Below are 22,482 nucleotides of genomic sequence, written 5' to 3'. Positions count from 1 at the left end.
TGTGCCAGTTAAACAACTTGGGGAGGGAGGATGTGGTTCAGGTCAGCTGAAGGAGTTTGGGTACCAAAGATATCCTGCTGTGTTCCTTACGGTGGGTGTGTGGAGCTCTGAAGGGCTGGGGACCTGCTGGTTGTTTATAAATATTTGAAAAATATATAAATCTGCAGTCCCTTGAGCTGGGATTTGAAAGAGCGTTGCCATATTGGATGAAGAGGGAAGGTTTGGTGACAGGGAGGAATAAGATGCTTGTTGGTTGGAGGCAATCATCCCATCTTGGTGGCTCTGGTCTTCCTGTTACAGTACACAGTGTACTATGGGGCATCAACTCTACTGTGGTGATTTAGAAACAGAAACCCCATTTCAACACCTTGCGTATTCCCCTGTCATGATCAGCCAAGTCACAAATACTTTGCAGTGTTGGACGACGGTGTGATTGATGAGGCAGCCTAATAATAATACAGGTGTCAAGAGAAGCTGTTGGGCTCTACCACGAAGCACAGAACTGTTCTGCAGAGCAAGCTTAACTGGTTCCTAGTTACATTTCCAGTGAGCAGAGTTGGCTTTTCGCAACATTCATCGCGTGATCGTTATTCTCTAAAATTCCCAGCCTTGTCTCTGTATTTCAATGTTAATGGGTAGGATTGTTGCTGTAAAACGAAAAACTGTGGCCACAGCGTGTTGTCTCAGAGATACCAAACAGTCCCCCTTGGAAACCTACTCGTACTTTCTAACGATAGATTTTTTTCATTTGGAAATGTCACTTCTATCTTTTTTTTTTTTTTGGTGGAGGTGGGGGAGCTATTGATTCTAAAGCACTTTTTGTTGTCCTTTTCCTGAAAAATTCTGGTCCATTATTGAGAGGGAGCAATGCCATCTGCCTTTCTGAAACAGGCAGTAGTTTGTTGTTTATAGAGGTTATTCTGAAGCCATATTCACATCAAGGGCTTGAACCTTATCTCAGTGGTGCTCAAGAATGTATTTTAACCGATGAGCTGTTGGGGATCAATGGATTATACTATTATACTCTCTGCTTTTGTGTGAGATGTTTGGGGATTTTTAGGGGGAAAAGGAGAAGATTGTTGGTTTATTTTTTTATTATTTTGGGTTTGTTTTTTGTTTTGGATTGGTCTGGGATTGTGTTGGTTTGGTTTGGTTTTGATGGGGTTTGGTTTGGTTTGGTTTTGATGGGGTTTGGTTTGGTTTGGTTTTGATGGGGTTTGGTTTGGTTTGGTTTTGATGGGGTTTTTGTTTGGTTTGATTTTGATGGGGTTTGCTTTGGTTTGGTTTTGATGGGGTTTGGTTTGGTTTGGTTTTGATGGGGTTTGGTTTGGTTTGGTTTTGATGAGGTTTTTGTTTGGTTTGGTTTTGATGGAGTTTGGTTTGGTTTGGTTTTGATGGGGTTTGGTTTGGTTTGGTTTTGATGGGGTTTTTGTTTGGTTTGGTTTTGATGGGGTTGGGTTTGGTTTGGTTTGGTTTTGATGGGGTTTGGTTTGGTTTGGTTTTGATGGGGTTTTTGTTTGGTTTGGTTTTGATGGGGTTTGGTTTGGTTTGGTTTTGATGGGGTTTTTGTTTGTTTGTTTGTTTGTTTTTCTCCATTTTGTGTGTGTGTGTGTGGTTTGTTTTTGTTTTTCCCTGTAAGTTATTGGGTTTCTGCAGTGCAATAGCAAAACTTACAAAAAGATTTACATTACCTGATTCAGGTCTACAGCTCAGCAGGAGAGTTTGCCAGATAGAACGATAGTTTTTATACAGCTTATTATTGCAATGGCTCGTGATTCTGGCATCAATTAATTGTCTGAGCAGTAAGAAGGAAAGCAACAGATTTCTCCTGGCAGCATTTGAGTAAAGCAAAGTTTTGAGGAAAAATCAAGAATAGTTTCCACAGAGAGTCCAAAACCCTGTGGACACATTTTGAAGAGTAATAAAGATGGTCCAGGAGAACAAGTGGAAATTGAGAGAGTAGAATTAATGGGAAATAGCAAGAAATGCAGTGGAAAGTTAGACTTGCATAACACACTTTTAAGTACGGTTATTTTAGAATTTTTGTAAAATTACACTAGGAAAATGAAAATAGAAGTGGTTTTGGTGTCCATGTTTCCAAACCTAGTTGGTTCCTGGGAAAGAAAAGGCTTGTTTCTCTGAGGCACATATAATAACTCACTGTAATGATGTATTTACAGAGAACACCTACCATGATGAAGGGTGATCTTCCTTTTTCATCCTTTACAAACATGATATATATTGAAACGCTGTTCTGATACTTTTCTCCTAAATAGAATAGATTTTGAGGACTTGCTGTCCTAAAACTGCAATAGCTCACAAAGTCGCATTTCAGATACTTGGCTGAGGCTGGAAATCAGCTTTTTGCATGGCTAAATGGTAATTTTACTGGTGCTTACGTATTGCTGGTAAAGAAAAAGAATTTGCATTGAAGAATCTGACTAGAGATTAAGATGTCTCGTTAATATATACAGATTTAATTCCTAGCATGGCCTTCTTCAGGGAGGGAAATTGTTAAAATAGGCAAACAAGATGCCAAACTACCAAAAGTTGTGGATATTTCCAAATTCGTGCTGCTGTGATTGCTCTCTCTGTTATCCTTTCCTATCGAAGTAAGCAAAGAGTGTAGTAAAACAGATTTAATTACTTGCAGCTAACTTTTAATAGACATTTGTTAGAAGGCAGTTGTGCCTCTGTATTAGAAGAGCTTTGAAACCAAAACGCTCACAAATACTTGCAACTCATTCTGGGGCTGATGTGGGGGAGTGAGGGGAAGATTCTGCTCCCTCCTCTTTTTCCTTCTCCCTCCCAAAGGGCAAAAATTGCTGAGTAGAAACCCTCTGTTCAGAAATCTGTATTAATGGGCTTATTCACATGCAGGAAAATACACTGTACACGGCATTTTTCATCTTTAGGAAAATGTGCAGCTTGAGTAATGGAGGTTCATTAAATCCTGTTTCAGCTTTGCATAAGAGATCGGTTAGCCATACATTAATACTTCAGAAAAATGGGTAGTATGCTTGCTAATATGTAGAAAGGCAGCGAGACTTGCTTGCCAGTACAAATAGTCATTAAATATCATACAGATATAGTATTTGAAACTACTAGGTCTAATGTATTATCGGCTTTAAATGCTGACGGGCGGCATTAATTCTGTTATGCAAAAATGATGCTGTCTCTCGCAGCTGTCACGCGCTGCTCCTGCTGACGTTCCTTTACATGGATTCCTTTACTATTTTATTAAAACCTTTAAAGAACTAATTACTTTCAATCATTTTTCCTTTCATCTGGTGCAGATAGAGGAATGTTGAAGGGAAGGGTGTTGTGATGATGTATATGTGAGAGAGGGTTAAGTTTCTTACACCAGCAGGAGTTCTTATTGAACAAGTAGGATTAACTACGTGTCCCTGGACATTTGGGTCGGGCTGAGGTGACAAGTGGGATGGGCGAAGTCCATCTTCCACAGCGTGGAGCAGAAAGCAGGTATGGGAAAAACCATAGATTCATAGAATGGTTTGGGTTGGAAGGGACATTGAAAGCTCCCCCAGTGCCACCCCTGCCATGAGCAGGGACAGCTTCACCAGCTCAGGTTGCTCAGAGCCCCGTCCAGCCTGGCCTGGGATGTCTCCAGGGATGGTTCATCCACCACCTCTCTGGCCAACCTGGGCCAGGCTCCCACCACCTTCACTGAAAAAATTTCATCCCTATATCTAGTCTGAATGCCCCCTCTTTTAACTTAAAACCGTTACCCCTTATCCTAAAAAACAGATATACAAACAAAGTCACAAGGAGTTATTGTAAGACTCCTTTGACATGTCTCTGGAGTTTTGTGTCTTGTCTGTATTTGTGGTCATGACAACCACAGGTCAGTGGTTTGGAAAGACAGGGGTGGATCCCATTGAATTTGTCAGGAAAAGTGTTTGTTTGGGTCTCTCTTTTCTAGGCTGGATGGGCAACGTTGGGATCAAGAAAAAGCTTCCAAAGTATTATAAATATTCTTTGGAAGTCTAGTTAAAGTTCAGGACTACCTTTGAGTAAAACAAAATTATTTGCAGGTCTTAAATCAGTTATTTCCTAGAGTCCTCTTTCATCAAGGTCAAATTCCAGTTTAATAACAGGAATTATTGCTAAGGCATAGAATAGATGTTGGAATTTTAAAATATTTTCTGTATTTCAAAAAAAAAGACAAAGCTTTAGAAATGATAAATCTTTATCTGTATTTAACTGAAGCAAGGGAATTGGTTAATTCTCTCAAGACAGGACAGTGACTTGTTCAGTCCGGAAAATCAGAAGACAAAAATTAATTTATCAAATTAAAATACGGGAAAATAATTAGTTGTTTAATTTCAAATGTAAAATGTTAGCATCTTTTTAAAATGTGATGTGACTGATGATAAGGTGGTAACTTAGTTTTCATACTCTGGAGACATAAATAATATGAGCAATTTTGGTACTATGGAAAGATTATAAACTTGATATGGTGGAAAACATGATCCAGTTGGAATTTGGAAACTTTAGAACACAACAGCGGAAACTTTTACAGCTGCATTAATTGCATCATCTCCTTCCACCCCCAGTGGAGCAGTGAAATAGCAAAAGTCAATATTATAATTGAATGCCAGCTTCAATGCAATTATGAAGAATGTGATAGATAAGGTTCCCTACCTCTCCTGTGTCTTCTCTTTCCTCACAGTACCATCGACTTTCGCATTTTATTTTATTATTTCTTTTCCTGACCACTTTAACTGGTCCTGCTAACTGCATGGGAGCCGTTCTCTTGGTGCTTTCACTTGACATCCTATGTATTAAGAAGCCCACAGGAGTGGGTGTAATAATAAATAACCTGTTACAAAGGCTCGTTGCCACAAAGTTAATGATGGGACCAAATTGATTTGTCTTCTGCTTTTAGTTCTGTTTTGCTGGATGAAGAAAAAGAGGAAAATTGGATTGTGTAGTCTGGGAGGTATGTAAGACAGCTTAATTAAAAGCTTAATTCATTAACCCTGATGTCCCTACTTGGAGTCAGGTGGCAGCATCCTTGTCTCATGAGCTGTCAGAAGCAACTCCTCCAAAGCCAATTTCCATACAAACCCATAACAAAAATGAGAGATGATTCTCAGCTGTGTGTCCCAGCAATTATCTGTTGATGTTGTCACCTGTGCTGTCAGAGCAGAATAAGCTTAATCCTGAAAAGCCCAGAGAGACGTTTTATTGCGGCCGAAACTTGTCTACCCCAGTAATTCAGAATGCTATGGAGTGCTTTAGTTTTCTATTTTATTAACCTGCAGACTCAACTTACTGAATAACTCAGTCTTTGTCCCAAGGTTGTGTTGTAATTGTTACTGTCTTAATAGTTCAAGCATTAGGTGTGTTAAACAGTAATTACACTTTTTTTAGGGGGAGCTCTCAATTCGATGTGGAAATACTTTCATTTATTTTGGTATCTGGTTTCACGTGGGTATTTTACATAAATATGTTGGCTACCTTCTGGAAAAATGCAATTATTCATTACTTTAGATAAATATTTTAAATGACTGGCAGTCTTTTGAAGAATTCTGGTCATTGCAAGTCAGGAGGGATGTTGTCCTGGTCATGGGTGAGTGCAGCTTGGTTGTGTGCAAGCTGGTAAATCCTGGCAAATGGGTCTTTACAAAAATTATTGTTAACAATATATTCATGATTTCTGGTCCTTTATTCTGGGATTGATACACTGATAAGTTCTTCTTAGCTGCGGTTTTAAACATAATTCTTTGTTTCCTTTTCTCTAGTGGAAAGAAGTAAAAATAGTAGTATTTTAACTTTTTACGTACCTTCGTAGCTCAATTTTTGCTCATAGTTGTAATGTGCATATAATGTAATGTGTACAAAATAGATATACAAATATAACTATGTGATATAGCGATGTGGTTTCATCTGAATGCTCATTGAGATTTTAATCATTTAAGATCTCTACATATGTGGCGCTCTTGGTTCTTTTAGACATAGAGAACAACCAGTACCAATGAAATTATGGCAAACAAAGTCTATTAAATGTTTTATGTGCGTGTATTGTTACTTTATTTCTAAAGATATTTTGTTGGGCTTCCCTGATGCTTGGTCTGAATTAATTCCCGTGATAGCGCTGAACTGCTCTTAATGCGTGAGGCAGAAAGATGAGGGCAGCTTATTTTTAATACCATGTGCCTCATTAACTTGAAAATATAATTTAATACAATTTGGAAAAACATATATACGTTTAAGCAATAATCAAGGCATTGTAGGTTTTGTGGAACAGGTGGAGATGTAAAATGTGAAGTTTTTCATTTACAGTTATTTGATTTTTAATGAGAATGATCTTACTTGCTAATAAACAACTTTGCACTTTGCCTCCCCTGCTGTTTTGTGCTGCCATGACTGAGCTTTTTATGGTGGTGACTGCAGAAAATATTGAAAGCAATTGTTAAATTAGGAGCTAAAAAGGGTGTGTGTGTTTGTATACCTGAACTGTAGTATCTCTTTGTTAACATCTGTAGTATAATTGCATGAAGATGCAATATTAAAGTCTCATACAGTTACGGTAACATGCAAAACTGTACAGTGAGTGATAAGAGTTTCCATGAACTTTTTTTGTGTTGTTTGCCGCCTTAATAGTGAAGTTTGTTTATGCACTTCAGTAAGATCCTGCTTTTAGCAAGGAATGGGTTTGCATGTCATGATTAAAATTTGTCAGCCATTTTCTGGGCTAAATTTTTAGAAGAGTTAACAAAGAAACACCAATACTTTCCAAGACCAAAGTTAAAAATGTATATATAGCCCTTCCTAAATTTAAAATTATCCTTCTGACAAAGTTGAAGGAACCACTTCTAGTGCCTAGTGAAAGCCTAACAGCGTAACTACGAGTACAGAAGATGTTGATTGCAAGGGCTGTGATTTGGTGGATGTGCCGTTTCCTGCACAGCAACTGAGACGCTCAAACTCAACAGTATTTTCTCTGCAATTCCTCCGATCGGATGCCGGAGGACGGGATGGATTTAAATGTCAGAACTGAACGCAGCAGCCTGTGTCCTGTGCATGGGGAGGAATAAAGTTTTCTAAATTAGAATAGAGAGAGAAAAAGAAAATATATGTATAGAGGAAGAAGAAGTGAAAATGTCAGAAGGTGAGGACAACAAGAAAAGACTCTGAGGGTGCGATACCAGGTTGGTTAGAAAAAGGAGCCACGTAATTAGATGCAAGGACAGAGCAGAGGAAAACAGGAGATGAAAATGTTTGTTTTTCAAGGGAAAGAAGAACGATTAAGTTCCTCATAATTAGTGTTTGATATTCTTGTCTCCTCACCTCCACTGTGCTTCCTCGATGTGACCTTTAATTCCCTGCCCCGCGCCACCTTGGGCTGCCTCCATCTCACCTCATCACTAGATGAGCAAAAGCCGCCATCTGGTGCCTCTGATGGTACGTGATGCATTTTTAAGTTCTGGCAAGGCCAAAAGGAACAAATAGCTGTTGAGCTCACACTGTGGGCTTTCCTCCAGTGGGAACAGTTATTTAAACCACTTTCCAGTGAAGTTTTCATAAATATTTGTTGCATTTGTAGAATTTGATATACAAGGTAAATTCTAAGGGTGACTGGCAGGCAATGTATCTTTTTTATTCTTGAAAAAAAAAATTGAGACGTCAGAAAGGGATTGATTTGCATGCTCCTAAATAAAACTGTTCACTAGAAAGCTCTTCCATTGTGCAAAAAATAAGATTGCTGGGAGGAGGATGTCTTGTCTTGTCTTGTCTTTGGATAAATAGATGTGGTGGGGTCGTAATTTCAATTGGGTGGGTCAAACCGTACCAAGAGGGACCTGCTAAAGAGCAAGAAATAGCTGGTGTCAGGGTGTTCACCTGGAATAAAGAAGTTCTGGGCTTGAGTCTCATGTGTGTTAGGCTGCTTCGACTTAAACCCATACCTGGGATTGCTGATGAATGCCAAGAACCTGGTGGATAGAGCAATTCGTTATCCAAATCTCTTGAGACTCTGATTATTTCACTGAGCCAAGAGGCAGATGCTCGCACTGTCCTCAGAGCCTGTGGCTTGTAGGTGGGGACATGAGGGTTGGATGATTGGCAGATATGCCCATTGAATACCGGGGGAACTTGCTGGGGGTCCCTGCTCTCTCTGCCATAAAATATCATCCCATATTCTGGAGAAATAATGTCTAACGAAGCCTTAATTTAGACTATAATATCCCAACAATAGATTAGTGGAGAAGCATTTCACTAAAACCGGTTTCATGGCAAAATTCTGAATGGTGAATGTTAAGTTAAATACACGGTCTAGGAAATAGTGGTAGTTGTGTATTTAGAAAAAAGATCATTAACCATGTGTCTCCTAATTTTTCTAATTTAAAACAAAAAAACCTCAGCATGTTGCATACAGATGACAGCTCTCAGAATTAAAGTAGTTTAATGCTACAATTGCAAAGTAGGGCTGATATTGAGTAAATTGTGGAACTCTTTAGCATTTTCAAAGACTGATGTTGTAGCACTGTCAGATTTGTAGAAGAGTTGCAGAGGTGGTTTATACATCTACTGTAAACACTTCAGATATCATGAATTTTGAAATATACTTAAAATTAAACCTATGCATCCTAAATCAGATACTCAATTGAGTTGAAATGATAAAACACTGGGTTTTTTTACTCTATGTCCAGTACTTACAAGACTAAAGTTTCATATTTCCAGAATGCAACCAGTGAGCTATTGCTGAACGTCAAAGGAAAGGGGGAAAAAGTCGCATTCAATCACTTAATTAAGAAAAGTAACTGCTAATTTAAATAAAGCAGAGTTCTCTCTCTTAATCATCCTGTATCTGTAAAGTCAGTGATTTTTCACTGCTACCAAAGTTGTATTAGACAAGGAAGCTGTTGAGATGGACATTTCTCACCCTGTTTTGCTGATAAGTAAACAAAATTTGGAGCAGGCTTAAAATAAGTTAGAGCTTAATGTGATTAGAGAAATGGAGAGAGGGGAGAATATGTTTCAGAAAAAAAAAAGGTAGAGATACCACCTTCTTTTTGAGCTTAATGAGCTTGTAAAATAATATGGTCATTAGATGGGATTTTTAAGGGGTATGTGCAAATCAGACTCTAATTGAAGCCTCCTCTTAATTTATTTTCAGTAAAACCCTAGAAAAATTTAGTTTCCCACTCTCAATTGTGTTTTTAAAGCTCTTGGAGAAGAAAAAGTGGGAAAATGCTTTCAGAAGAGCTTTCCTCTATGCCTTTGTTAATACCTCACTTGTTTTAAGAAAGAACTTGAAGCCTAGTGGTGCTGTGCCGTATAGGAAAGTGTCATAAAATTTTACAGGAATTTTAACTCTGATTAAAGCACTGTGCACTATGGTACAGTGTAGAATTTACATGAAATACTGACATCTGTAAAGGTGGAATAAACACAGTTACTCAGACTTCTTGTAGTTAGAGCTGAATTTAGATTCCAAGGAATGCAGGACAGGACAATAACTCCTCATCAGAGCAAACAGGGTGGGATGGAAACCCTGAGGGATCCCTTAAAACCCATTTGAAACTCATGGATATCACCAGTCGTGAAGTCGCTGCTCTCTTTCCCCTATTTCATAATATATTTATGTTTATCCTTTAGTATGTTTAGACTCCCTGAATGGCTAAGGGAACAAATCGAGTGACAGTCCTGAAATGTGCAGTGAGTTTACTGGTAATTATAAAGACCTGCAGCATCAAACTGATGCCTTAACACATCTTAAAAGTGTTAATAAAACAGAGGGAAGGAAAAAAATTCCAAGTCCTATCTGATGTTTGCCAACTCTGAGATAAGCATAAGCTTCATTAACTAGTTCAGGTGCTGCATCAGCTGAAGAAAATCTTGATTGGTACATATAGTTATGTTTCTGCACATTCATACCATTATCTTCGATCTCACTTCTACCTTTGTTACTTGTCCTATTTGCTAATCTGGAACACATTCTTTTCCTTGTTACTGTGGTTGTCTGTGATAGTACTGACCACCGGCAAAAAGATTTGGAAAATTATTGATTTAAAAAAAACCTATCTAGAAAGGCAGTGCTGTTATGAGTAGTTATTATTATTATTCGTCTTGTGTAAATACTTAATACATTAAGACTCCTACTTCTTTGTGGTTTGGTGGCAATAGCAGGGGCTGGAACTGAAGCTGGTTTTGATAGAAAAATACAAACCTCAAAGGTGAGGTGGATAAATAGTTACCTAAACATATGTATGTGTTTGTGCAGTCTATTTGTTCAAGGCTTGTAGTATGAGCAATGAATATTAATATTTTCATAGTGCAGGCTTCGATTGCTCAAATGCTTGATAATTATAAATGAAAATTGCTACTAAGTGTCAGGTATAAGTGGAGTGTGCTGTAGCCCAAAATACTAATGTGACTGATGGAACATCTGTATGAAATGGCTTGAAGGACTCTGCGTTATAAAACTCTGATGTTTTATACTAGAAGGACACCTGCCTGCATGTTTGGTGTTTAATATTTAATTTGTTGTGTGTGGTACCTGAATTGGCAACGTATTTTAAAAACACAAATGAAATTGATTAAGATGAAACAATGAAACTCTGGGGTTTTTTAAGCTCACTTTGCCACTCTACCCACCCCATAATGTTCTTTTGTTTTCTCCCCACCAGTGCTGATGCAAGAGAATAAGAACATTTCTCTTTAAAAAAGACTATATATATTCATTGTATTGTGTATGTATATATAGTGTATATATATTAATATAGCTATATATCCATATGTATGAAAACGTATGTATCCTTTATATAGAGAGAGTGTGTGTATATGGGATTATGACCCTACCATTGACTTTTTTTTCCTTCATATCCTGAGATTTCTGTGTAACATCAAATCAGGCTTTTACTGGATGATTTCTGTTTCACTTTTTGTAATATCAATATTTTACTTTATTAGTTACAGTTTCAGCAACTTAAGGTGAAAACAGGGAAAAAAATCAAAGTAGTACTGGCCAAATCAGTTGGCTTGGATATAACCTTAGATTCCATCCTCCCTTCTCCTGCACATCACACAGCATGTTATTAAGTGTAATTAAAGGCTGGATAAAACAATATAGACTGATACACGTGCATAGAGAGAGGAAGTTTCTCCTTGGCTCTACATAAAGAAATTGTGTAACTTCTTTGCACTTTGTCGTAAAATCAAATGTTTCAGTTTTAAAACAGCTATTTCTTTGTAACATTTTACAGCGCAATTTTATTGAAGTTTATAGCAGTGTTACTTTAACATAGGTTGCTTCTTTAAAATTATAGTTAATCTTCCGGGCAACCCTGTCCAACGCAGGGAAAAAAAGGTAGTGCAATCTTTCTGACTTTCTAATTCTTACTGAATCACTTCCTGACATTTTTTTGGGTAACTTAGTGAAGAGCTTGTCATTTTTTACCAAAGGTATCAAGTATTCAAAATCCAATAAAGAGGGCTTGATGACTTGTTTAAAAGTGTGAATGAAACACCTTTTTAAGTGGAAGAATTTATATGCCCTGTCAGGTTTTACTGTAGTCTGTAATTTCCTCACAGTGCAATATAGGCCTGTGCAAGATAGGAACTAGGGAACATCTAAATGTCTTTTATGGCATGTTACAGTTTGGCATATAGCTTTTTCATCAACAAATGAATTTCAATGAAAATATGCAGCTTTGCTTTTCTCACCATCAAAGATCTCTGCGTGTTTACTGAGCTGTGTAGAAAGAGCCCTGGTACAGGAGACCCGAAAGACAAGTAGATAAGGATATAAGACACATATTACTGAAACACCCTCTCTTCTTTTCCCATTCCTTTCCTCTTCTTTTTTTCTTTCTTTGTTTTTGGCATTGACACACAAAACGCTGTTGGAAGTGCTACTAAAGGGATTGTCATTGGACGCTGCAGTTTCCTTGAGAGCAGCTCTGAAGCTGGAATCCATAGGTAGTACTGAGCTTTTTATTCCATGCTGCATGTCCATATGCAGCCCTGATTCTGTAATTCTTTTTCTGGAGAAACAGCAAAATCACTCAGAGCCCCGTTGTTTTGAATTCCTAGTGAAATATTCTCCAAAGTATTTTGAGGACTGTATTAGCTTCTATGGTTGGGCAGCTTTGTTACCTCCAAATATGACCTTTCATTCAAATAATTCTATTTGAACAGTAAATGTTGTACTGGTGTGAGAATTCTGCATCACGATGATTAAATCATTGGTTTGGGAAACAGCTCAACTTCAGCCAAGCTTCTCTTGATATACAGTAGCTCCATGGAAGAAAATGTAGGCCAATACTTTATCTGAAGAAAGGAGAAACAAAAGGAATTAGTGTGACTTCTTTCAGATGTTGTATATAAATTTATGGAATGGTTTAGATATTGTTTTATTGTGTCTGGTGAAGTGTAGAAAGAGCCTTTCCTTTATTGTTAGGCTGTGATTTGATCCTTCTAACATGTGGCTGGCGGTGAATTCAGTAGATCTTTTAAAAAGATTGATATTGCAAGAGTGCTGAGGAGAGGATATTAAAAAAAGTGATATTTGGATTTCCTTGGCCTACTGAAAGAAGTGAACTTAGAGGGAATAACTTGCCAGAGCCATCTGCCCGAAGCGTTTGTGGGCTGAGAACCTACTCATTTGGTTGTAACTCTGGTTGTTTGAATCTCCTGTGCTCTGTTAAATAACTTTTCTGCCTTGACAGGTTGTAGTCCAGTTTGTTACATCTGAAAAGCTTAGACATAGGGGATGCATGGCTGGAAAAAATCAAGGAAATCATTCCTATTTATATTTCTTTTTTCTCTGCCTTACAGAGAGATTGACAAAGCACCAAATAGCCATTTTTGCTTCCAGATAATGACCTTTTCCAAGGAATTGTACTCAATGTGCTGTTTTACAGATTGAAATCGACAATGATATATCTGATGCAAACTTGCCTAAATGTATTCTACAGTCCTGATAGCTTCCATCGTTGTAGTTTAGTGTTTTAACTTTTGGAGTAAGTCATGCTTTAAGATAGGGTTTAGTTAATGTAGTTGAGAAATGGATGCGAGGTTTCATGGTTTTGTCTCCATCAGGAGCCTGTACTTCAACCTTTGTTTTCTTCGTAAAGGTCTTTATGAAGGACTTGACAATTCTGCTTCCTTCCTCAAGTGTTGTCTTAAGGGGCTATTAGGAAAGCAGAAATTCTTCCTGTCTTGAAGAGTCCACACAAATGATGGTTGTTATGTTGAACATAACTGTGCTGAGTTCAAACCTCATATGTCTGCCTGACCATGGGTAAATCTCTTTATTTCCTTTCTGCCTTGGTAAATCTGTAAAATTACGGAACTTCTAAGAGCTCTGCACAATTCTTGAGCCTTAAAGTGTCAGAGAAGCTACAGGAAATGATGACCAAATATGTTTTCTAATATTAAGTGTTTGGATAAAGCAAAAGTAATTTTAGATTGACCTTCTTTGCCTGAAGATTTTATATTTGAGATTGTACTTCACGCAGAAATGTTCTGCACTTGATAGGATGTATTTTGCATTTAACTTTGTAGGCAATGAATCTTGGACTCATACAGCCCAAAGTCATGGTAGTGTGTGCCCTATTTAAGTAATGAACTATTGATTTTAAAATTACTCGTTTTATTACCATAATATGGAACTACTAATATTCTGAAAACTCATCTCTGTAATGGATGCTGTTTAATTTCAGTTTGAGATGGGACAGAAATGGACTGGAAGGACTTTACGTATTGAAATTTGACACATCACAGGTAGCAGGGACTGTTCAGCCTTAAGTGCACTGCAGCCTCTTGCTTGAGCTCAGACCTCCAAAGAGGCTCGTAATGTAACGTCACCTTTATTTGTCACTGGTAGCTAAACCCTATAATGCAGTCTTGTTGTTAAGTATTTACAACACCTTCAGGATCAAAGAAATGCTGCCAAGAAGGCTCATTGTGAGAAATTTCGACCTACTTTTACGTTTGGTGCTGCTTTGCCTGCCAAGACCAGGTAGACTGTGAAAAGAACTTCAGTGTGTCTTCAGGGAAGGGTCCAGTCTGACATGGAGATCAGAGCAAACAAAAAGCAACTTTGCAAACAGTCAGAGGTTAAGCTTCTTCCCTCATCCCTTCTCTTAGCAATGCAAAGTGAGTTTGCTTGGAGAAGGGCTGAGGAGGTTGCAATTTTGGTTCATTTGTGTGCACGTCTTTGTCTTCCATCCTTTTCCAGCTGCTGGTTCTTTGCTCTCCAACGCTGGGGTGTGTGTAGGGAATCAATGTGCTTTCTGTGACTGCTCTGAACATCATTGAACTGCTCAAGCCATAGGATTATTGCAGATCCCCCCCTCTCCTAGCAAGTAAATGAGAAAAAATGACTACACATCTGACTTTTTCAAACTGACATTTTTGCTTTACAGGCTGTGATTGAGTTTTTCTTGTGTAGAACATGACTTAAACAATATATTACTAAGGTGTATTTGTAAAGTAATAGACATCAGTGTGTATATTTTCTTATAAAAAATTCACGTTTACATTGTTCCCTTCTCTTTCCCCTCCCCGTTGTACATAAAACACGAAATTTCATAAAATGTTGGCAATTTAGTATTCCCACTTTCGATGTCTAAACTGAAGTAAAAAACTTAGTAGTTTATGCAATAAATGTGCTGTACATGTGAATAAGATCGTAAGTGGTTTTCATATTTTTAATCTGAACAGTCATAGACTTCTATATTTGGAGGAAGAAAGCGTAACTTGAAAGTACCTGTTGGTTTGGTTAGCTGACTGTGGAAGGACCATCAATGCCTTTTATTTAGGTGGAGATGCCTAATGTTGATCAGGTGAATTGATCCCGGGTTTTCCAAGCAACAGCTTTTGGAACTTCAGCCTTTTTAGGAATGATATTATGAATCTGTTTGGTTTTGTCAACAGAAATGAAAGAATCAGGGCAAGGTTTGATGCGTTACCTGGCTAATAGGCTTCTGAATTCTTTATATTAATGAAGTGAGAGTGGGATTTGGGTAGGGGAGAAGAGGGTTGTTCTTTGAATCAAACACTTCCTGTGATTAGGTTCTCACAAGCAGCCCTCCAACTTCTATTAAGCCATTGATTGTTTACAAGGAAATTGGTTTTATTTAATTTGACTGTGTATTAAGAAAGAGGCTGGTGACAGCATTACTGTTGACTTGTCAGGTAGATAAGTTTGGAGTCCCACCTTTAAAGTGGGAGTGGTGAAATGAAGAAAATAAGCCAGAACTAGTGTAGGTTTGAGGAGTTTCTGTAACATTAGGACATTGCCGGAGGGTTCGGTCTACAGCGTGGGCTCTGAGGGTTGATATTCCTGAGCAGGAGTGTGTTTGGCTTTCTTGAGAAATAGACTTTATCTTCTTATACCCTTTCCATAGCAAGGATATTAATTGCAAGAAAATATATTGTTTGAATGATACAGTAAGGTAATGCAAAGTTGAGAGACAGGATTCGAAACCTGTTGATACTTGTGGAGATAGTCTGTTGCTTGGAAAGTCACCATTGTGATAGGTTTAAATCACGTGTCGTTCCATTTGGTGGTGTTTAAGTGCTTTGTAGTTTGCAGGACATAATTATATCATCATTTGAGCAGTACCACGAAGTTGCATCCCTCAGTTAGAGCTGGAGAGTCACCAAAAGGATAGAATGTGACACACGCAAGATCTGGAGTTTGGAGGCTGTCCATTGGTGTCCTGATATCATCATCCTTGTCTTTGTTCAGAGCTTTAAATAAAAATGTCACACCAATTTTTCTTTAATTAGTTTCCTCCTCCCCTTCTGGATTATTAATGGCACTGAAGCAGATCCGGTCTCATTGTATTCAACACTTTAGTGACTAAATTCTGTACAGGACCAGTGGTAAGAGTAGTTGGCCAGTAAGAAATGAAGAAAACTTGCTCATACTTCTTTCTATCCTAAATAGTTTGTAGGTATTGTAAAGCTGCCCTAGGAGTGTGTTTGCAGTGCGTAGGACATGAATACTTAACCCCTGACACTGCCTTTGTTCAGAAGAATGCCTTGCAACTTGTGCTGTGTAATGGGTTTTTACCTAAAAGAGCAAAAGAGCATTCAAAATCTTTTTTTTTTCTAATTTTTTATTACTTTGAGCTTATGTTTAGTAGCCTAATGTTTAATGAAAGATACTAAACAACTTAAGGCTTTTACAGATTGTTCCCTGTATCCGAAAGGTCCCATTTTAATGTGGATTTTATGCATTTTCTCCATCTACCGTCTACTTTTCTCTTAGCCAATGACAGTAAGATTCCTAAGGCTACTTTCTCTTTAAGGACACACTGCTTACATAAATAGACCTTTAGGCGATCTCCTTGTTTTATAATCTCAATTGTTTATCAGAAGATGGGCAATATTCCTTAGAAATGTGCTTGCCTGCTTTGCATGCCTTGTTACTATTTCGATTATGCAGATTCTTGATGCTGTGGAAATTTGTGCTTGATGACGCCAAGGCAGCTGCACGTTGTTAGCATTGTAGGCTGTCAGATGATCATGTGGGATTCTTGCAGCATGCAACATTCAATAGGATCGAAAAAGGGCTTTTGATGCAAGGCATAGCTTTCAGAATATATTTGTGCCTTTTAGTTAGCTAATAGAAAATCCTAATTTATTATCTTTAAATTTAAAATGCTGCCTCATTTTTCTTCTGGTTGGTTTCATTTTGGCTTCACTAGAAGATGCATCTGGTACATCCACGATTGAGGAGTTTATTAATGATACTGTCGTTCAGTTCACTTACTTTTTTTCCTTTTAGAGTCCTAGCTAGCCCACTGATTACATGATCACATGTTCATCCAGTCATTCATATAGAACACAAACCACCATGCATGATTTCTTCTTCTTTCTTTTTCCTCTCTGCCTTTTTTATTCCCTTTAAGTTGCTTTGTCATGTTCTCTCTTATCATCAAGCTTCGTCTTTGTCTTCCTCTCGCTACAATTTGTTCTATATTTTCCCATGCTTGCTTACTGCAATATTATTTGATTAACGGGCTGTGATGATGATGAACCTGCACACTGGAGGAGCAGCTACTACAGTGGTGATGAAGGGATGTAATAATGGTCGCTATCCTCGGAATTCTCTCTACAGTGACTGCATAATAGAAGAAAAGGCAGTGGTCCTGCAGAAAAAAGACAATGAAGGATTTGGATTTGTGCTCAGAGGGGCAAAAGGTATGTGCTTCTGTGTGTGTGTGTGTGATGTGCACTGGCATGAAGAAATTTATACATCTCGGAATATAAGCAGGAATTATTCTTGGTGCACTTGGTTGCTAGACAACAGGATTCTCTGTATGCTATACTACTCAAACGGATTTTAGTGGCTTCTGTCTGAAGCAGTTTGGATTTTTTACATAGGAGAAGCACTGTATAATCGTTTTGGGGGGACAAAGTTTTGTCTGTATTTTTACCATGTTGGTGTATGTAATATTTTGTCATTAATCTGTTTTGTTATGCAGTTTACCTAACTATGGGAAACCTGCTTTCCTTTAAAACCTGCTTCTTTATTTCAAATGTCAGTCTATTTAAATAGGTCTACGAATAGGAATAGACAAGAGAGTGATGTTTTGTTTAAAATAGGTGTGGATCTTCTGCAAGGTGACATTGGTGCAGTTTTAGTATGAAAATATGATCTTTTTTTATATCTTCAGAAGCTGCACGTATGTTGCATGGCCTGTAGTGTGCTCATTTAAAAAGCTGTTCATATGTTACCCTGCATGCTACTTTTCTGCAGACTAAAATCTATAATAATGGCATTCTTCAGAGTTAAAAAAAGCATTCTATTAAATGCTTTGCTTTTTAACTTTCTGTCCGGTTTGCTCCTTTTGTATTTAAAAAATATATATATGATGGTATGTCCCATCTCTTGCTCCCCCTCATTTTACATGGGTTCTCCCTTGCCTTGCTTGAGCATGAAAATTATTCCATATCTTCATTCTTGGGACACCGTTTTTGCTCTCCCTGTCCCCTCCACCCCTAAAGCGGGGCCACCGTAGATTTTCAGTGTTGTAAAAGCTTCTCTAATTTTAGCTAAATACAAATGTTTGGAGTTGTACTAGGGAAGCCGATAGCACTACCTTTGAGCTGACCCGTTGCCATGTGCATCGTGCAGAGGTGACTCCCTCTGTGTCAGCAAAATTGTCCCCAATTTTTCTGTGTGGCGGTGAGGGCACCTCAGGTGAAAGACCCAAGGACTTTTCTGTGTGTATGTATATGTGACACAGAGAGAGAGGGGGTTGTTCCAAGGCCTCCTCTGCCTCCTTTCCTAAAAAGTGATTTCTTCTGTTTGCTTCTTTGTAATATACACCCAAACCTAGAAGGAAAAATTCAGTTTGATCTTTTTCATCCTTTCCCACCCACCCCATCCCCCTCAGTTTGACCATCTGCTCTCTTTGGGCTACAGCATATCATTAATTTTGAGCTGGATGTTTCCAGAGCTACAAACATTTTGCTAGGCATACAAAAGGGTTCCTTGAGCTAATACTGAATATCCTGGAATACTCAGAATCCAGCTATTGCCTCTTACAGCTTGGTTTGGTCTGTGTCAGTAAAGCAGCATATATTTTTCCTCTCTGAATTGAGGACCTGTGGATTGCTATTGCCGGGAGATTTCACCCTGTTCCCAGCATCTTCACACCCCCCCCCCGAGGCAGCGTCCTCTTAATTTTAGCACCCACCATTTTTAAAGCATCAATTTGAATGGCCAATAATAGGCCTTTAGTCAAGTGGTATTTGCAAGCACTCCATAACTTTCTTTTCTTTTTTTTTTTTAATGTGGTATTTATTTTTAAAGCTGACACACCAATTGAAGAATTCACCCCAACTCCAGCCTTTCCTGCTTTGCAGTACTTGGAATCTGTGGACGAAGGGGGAGTAGCATGGCAAGCTGGCCTGAGAACTGGAGACTTTTTGATCGAGGTAGGAGATCCTGCAGTTTGATTCTCTCTTGGGGAAAGAGTGACATTCCCTTTGTAGAATTTGCTTTGGAAATAAAAGCACATGACGCTTCTAAACAGCAACTTGAGTGGACTAACACCAATCACGTACTTGACTTTATTTTACAATCCCAACACAGCATTTAGGGAAGTGGTGAAAAAGAGGAGTGTTCATGTTGGCTCTTTTTGTTATTTGCGAGCACACTAACAGAGAAATTTGGGATTTTTTTATTCTTCTTTGCATTATTGAATTGAAATTTAGATTAATTTCAATGTCTATTGTAGGCTGTCAGTTGAGTGGTCATAAATATATTTGTACAGAGTCACCAAAATTAATGACTTTTTATGCAATTATTTCTACACTCAGTGGTCTAGTGCTGTTGAGAAACCATGGAGAATAAAGCAAATTACTTTGGCTTGAAATTAAATATTTCCAAGAGCACACTCTAAATACAACCACATAAAAATAAGCAACAAATGTTATTGCATCATAAATCACTTTATTAAAAGGATATATTTAAATATTCTGTTCAATCATACCAATAATGTCTTCACATTTTATATTGTGGAGGATTTGGGGTTGGTATTTTAGGTTTTGTGGAACTAGTTGGCAGACCTTTTTAGTGTTACTGGGCAGTTTGCAACAAAATTAATTATTTGGGATTTTCGTCCTCTTCCCCCCACAACCTTTTCCATGACTAACAGAGCTGTGCTGTGATTGTGTGAAACTGGATGTTTGAAAATTGATCTTTCAGGATGAATCAACTAAATCTTGTCTGTAAGATCTATTGGTTATATTTTATTTTTCCTTCTTTAGGTGCATGTTTGTTTTGTTATAGCATTTGCTGGTGCTACATTTATTTCTGCAGATCTGGCCTTTACATTCAGGAGAGGGTATAACATGCAGCTTTTCTTTTCTAGTGTGTGTTGTACTCCCATGGTGGTTGAATTTAAATAGTTGCGTTGCTTCTTCCCCTTGTAACAAAGAACAGGTTTGGCAGACTTCTCAAGTGAATAGATGTGTGCTTTTATCTGTACCTTTTCTCACTATTCGGATACTTAAGAATAAGCATTTAGCAAACTGTTAATTGCTCACAAATGGTACTGATAGGTGCTCTGTGCAGGGAGGCTTTCAAAACTATGAGCATTGACGTTAGGTGGGGTTTTTTAAAACTGCTTTATTTTTAGAAGATGATTTCTTGTTGGGCTTTTAATCCACAGGAAGTGAGAATGGTCCGTACTGGCTGATTTCACAGATAGGTTTGATGGTGAATAATGTGTAATTTAATGAAGAGGATTACAGAATGATAACTGTGCATATGGATTTTTTTTAAGAGCTCTGAAGGGACGCAAGTAGCCTGGGATAACTGATTCTGCAGAAAGCTTTACTGGTTTTCTAGCAAATGGAAGACAATTATAATTAATTCTCCGGTCAATTTACTCCTAGCCTTAGCTTAGGAAAGCAGTTAAATATGCACATGCATTGCTGAATCAGGACATTAATCCATACTCTGCACAGTCCAGCATATTTGTAATTAATTCTGAAAGAAGCAGTTGGTACATGCAAATCAAATCCATTTCTGTATAATTTCTGTTCACTGGGGTTATTCTGTTTTGAATTTTGCAACTTAATTAAGAGGATGTGGTAATCCTGAGAAATCACAACTTTGCTGATGTCAAGGACTTTCTTTTGTTGGAGAAAGGCGGGGATTTGATTCTGTTTTCTGAAGTGCATGTGCAATGCCCAGCACTCTTGAGCTGTAGAAAGCCATCTTTGACGATATTTACACTGATGCATAAAAATACTACTGTTGAAATAGAAAAGACTGGTCCTCCTGCACTTCTAGGAATGCCAAGCTACTTTATTTCTTGTGCTGAACTGAGAAGGATGAAACGTACCGTCCATTGCATGTGGTTCTTGTAACTGCTGTAGTTTGGTCGTTCAGTGATTTCTCCCATGACTCTGAAGTTGATGCTGCTGCGAGTGCCACCTCAACCATTTGTAAATAATATAATGCATTCATCACAAATGTCACATGAATAATAAAAGAGTTAATGGGCAACTAGGATCCTAATTAGTCCCATTTATAACACTCGCGGGGAGCGTCAGGCTGTAGGGAAACGAGAGTCCAGTTTGGCAGAGGATAAACTGGGAGAGCCCTTGCTAAAGGAGGGTCAGTGTCTTGGGGTCCTTAAGATAAGTGGAACCTTCTCCCTTACTCCTCATGATGGAGAGACAGGTTTGGCAGGAAGATATTAATATATCCTTTTCTTGGAAGCATGAGAGTGTGTAATTATGGGCTCTGGATCCTCTGAAGGGTGTAAACTTCAATATCAGCTAGTGAGCATCCTAAAGTAGTTTGGCATTGAAGATGACACGTGTTGAGCAGGACGAATAAAAGATCTATACAGAAAAGGAAGAAAAGGTGGTGTCTTGCTTCAGCAGGTCAACAGAATAGATCTTAACTGGAACAGGGCTGGCACAGTTTCATTTGACTGAGTTTTTATCGAGTTTGCAGGGTTTTTTCTGGAAAGCCATGTGATACTGGTTTGTCCAACCTGTACAATTAATTTTGGCATGAGAATCTAGAGATTAATTTTAAACTTGCCTGTGGAAATAGTGTTCACAAGCTCTCCATTGACGTTTCTGACAATATACATTTTTTTTCTTCTTCCCTTTCAAATCCAGTCATATTTTTTGTGATGAAAATCGCTATGTTTGTAGGGGCTTTTCTGGATAGCGTGCAAATAAAACGTATTGGAAAAGCACATGAGTAGTTTTAGAGCTGAAACAGCTAGAGACAGCTGTCATTGTATGTAGATTTTCAGAAGCAATTCCAGAGTTGCCAATTCATGTGATTTTTCTCAGCTTTGATAAACAATCACAAATGGATTATGTTTATGACTTGGTTGTTATAACTGAGAAAGATTGTATAGCTTGCCCTGTTGGCTGTTTTTCAATTTTTTGGTTGATGTTTTCTTGAATCTTGGTATCTACCCAATTAAAAAGACAGATAAAAGTAAAGCTATGTATTAGTGTAAGTGCTCTCCACCCTAAAAATGGTGCTTTTCATTAGAAGGGATTTAAACAACTGCAACCATCATTAATGTATACACCAATTGCAAAGCCATTGTAGGTCACTGTTAATTCCCCAGAGTGCCTGGGTTGCTGCAATACACCTGTCCAACTTTGTAAATGCTTGAAAAAAATCAAACCATAGGCTGATTTGGTGAGTTACTTGAAATATTTGCAAGAAACAAATGTATTAGTGCTGACTCTGAAACTCTTATTTAGGAATAATCTTTATGTTGGAAATGTTCATCACCTTTGTTTAGTGTAGTTGTCAATCTAAGCATAAACAGAGGAGCCATTAAATGCTGCTGCTCGAAGGGGCTGCCTTAAAGAATTCTGTAAGTTGAGGTTGGGTTTTCTTTTGAGATTTGCTTTGACGTGTATGACTATAACCACCTTTGAATGAAGAGATCCTTTAAAGTGATAGAGGTTTTCAAACTCCGAAGAGTTGGTTGCTTGGGT

The 22,482-nt window shown here is 38.0% G+C and overlaps 1 protein-coding gene across 1 annotated transcript in view; it reads left to right on the top strand.

The window, feature by feature from the left end:
- Positions 1-22,482, top strand: part of SHANK2 (SH3 and multiple ankyrin repeat domains 2) — a gene marked incomplete at its 3' end in the record, with an annotated part of 271,702 nt that overhangs the window by 136,221 nt on the left and 112,999 nt on the right. Inside the window, 2 exon segments of the mRNA XM_080345299.1 lie at positions 17,105-17,187; positions 18,806-18,930. Of these exon segments, the coding sequence (XP_080201425.1) occupies positions 17,105-17,187; positions 18,806-18,930 (208 nt within the window).

The sequence above is a fragment of the Nesoenas mayeri genome, assembly GCF_963082525.1.
Source record: "Nesoenas mayeri genome assembly, chromosome: 5".
Classification (NCBI taxonomy): domain Eukaryota; kingdom Metazoa; phylum Chordata; class Aves; order Columbiformes; family Columbidae; genus Nesoenas; species Nesoenas mayeri.
The sequence above is the reverse complement of the archived record's forward strand: the minus strand, read 5'-3'. Positions and strand labels throughout refer to the sequence as shown.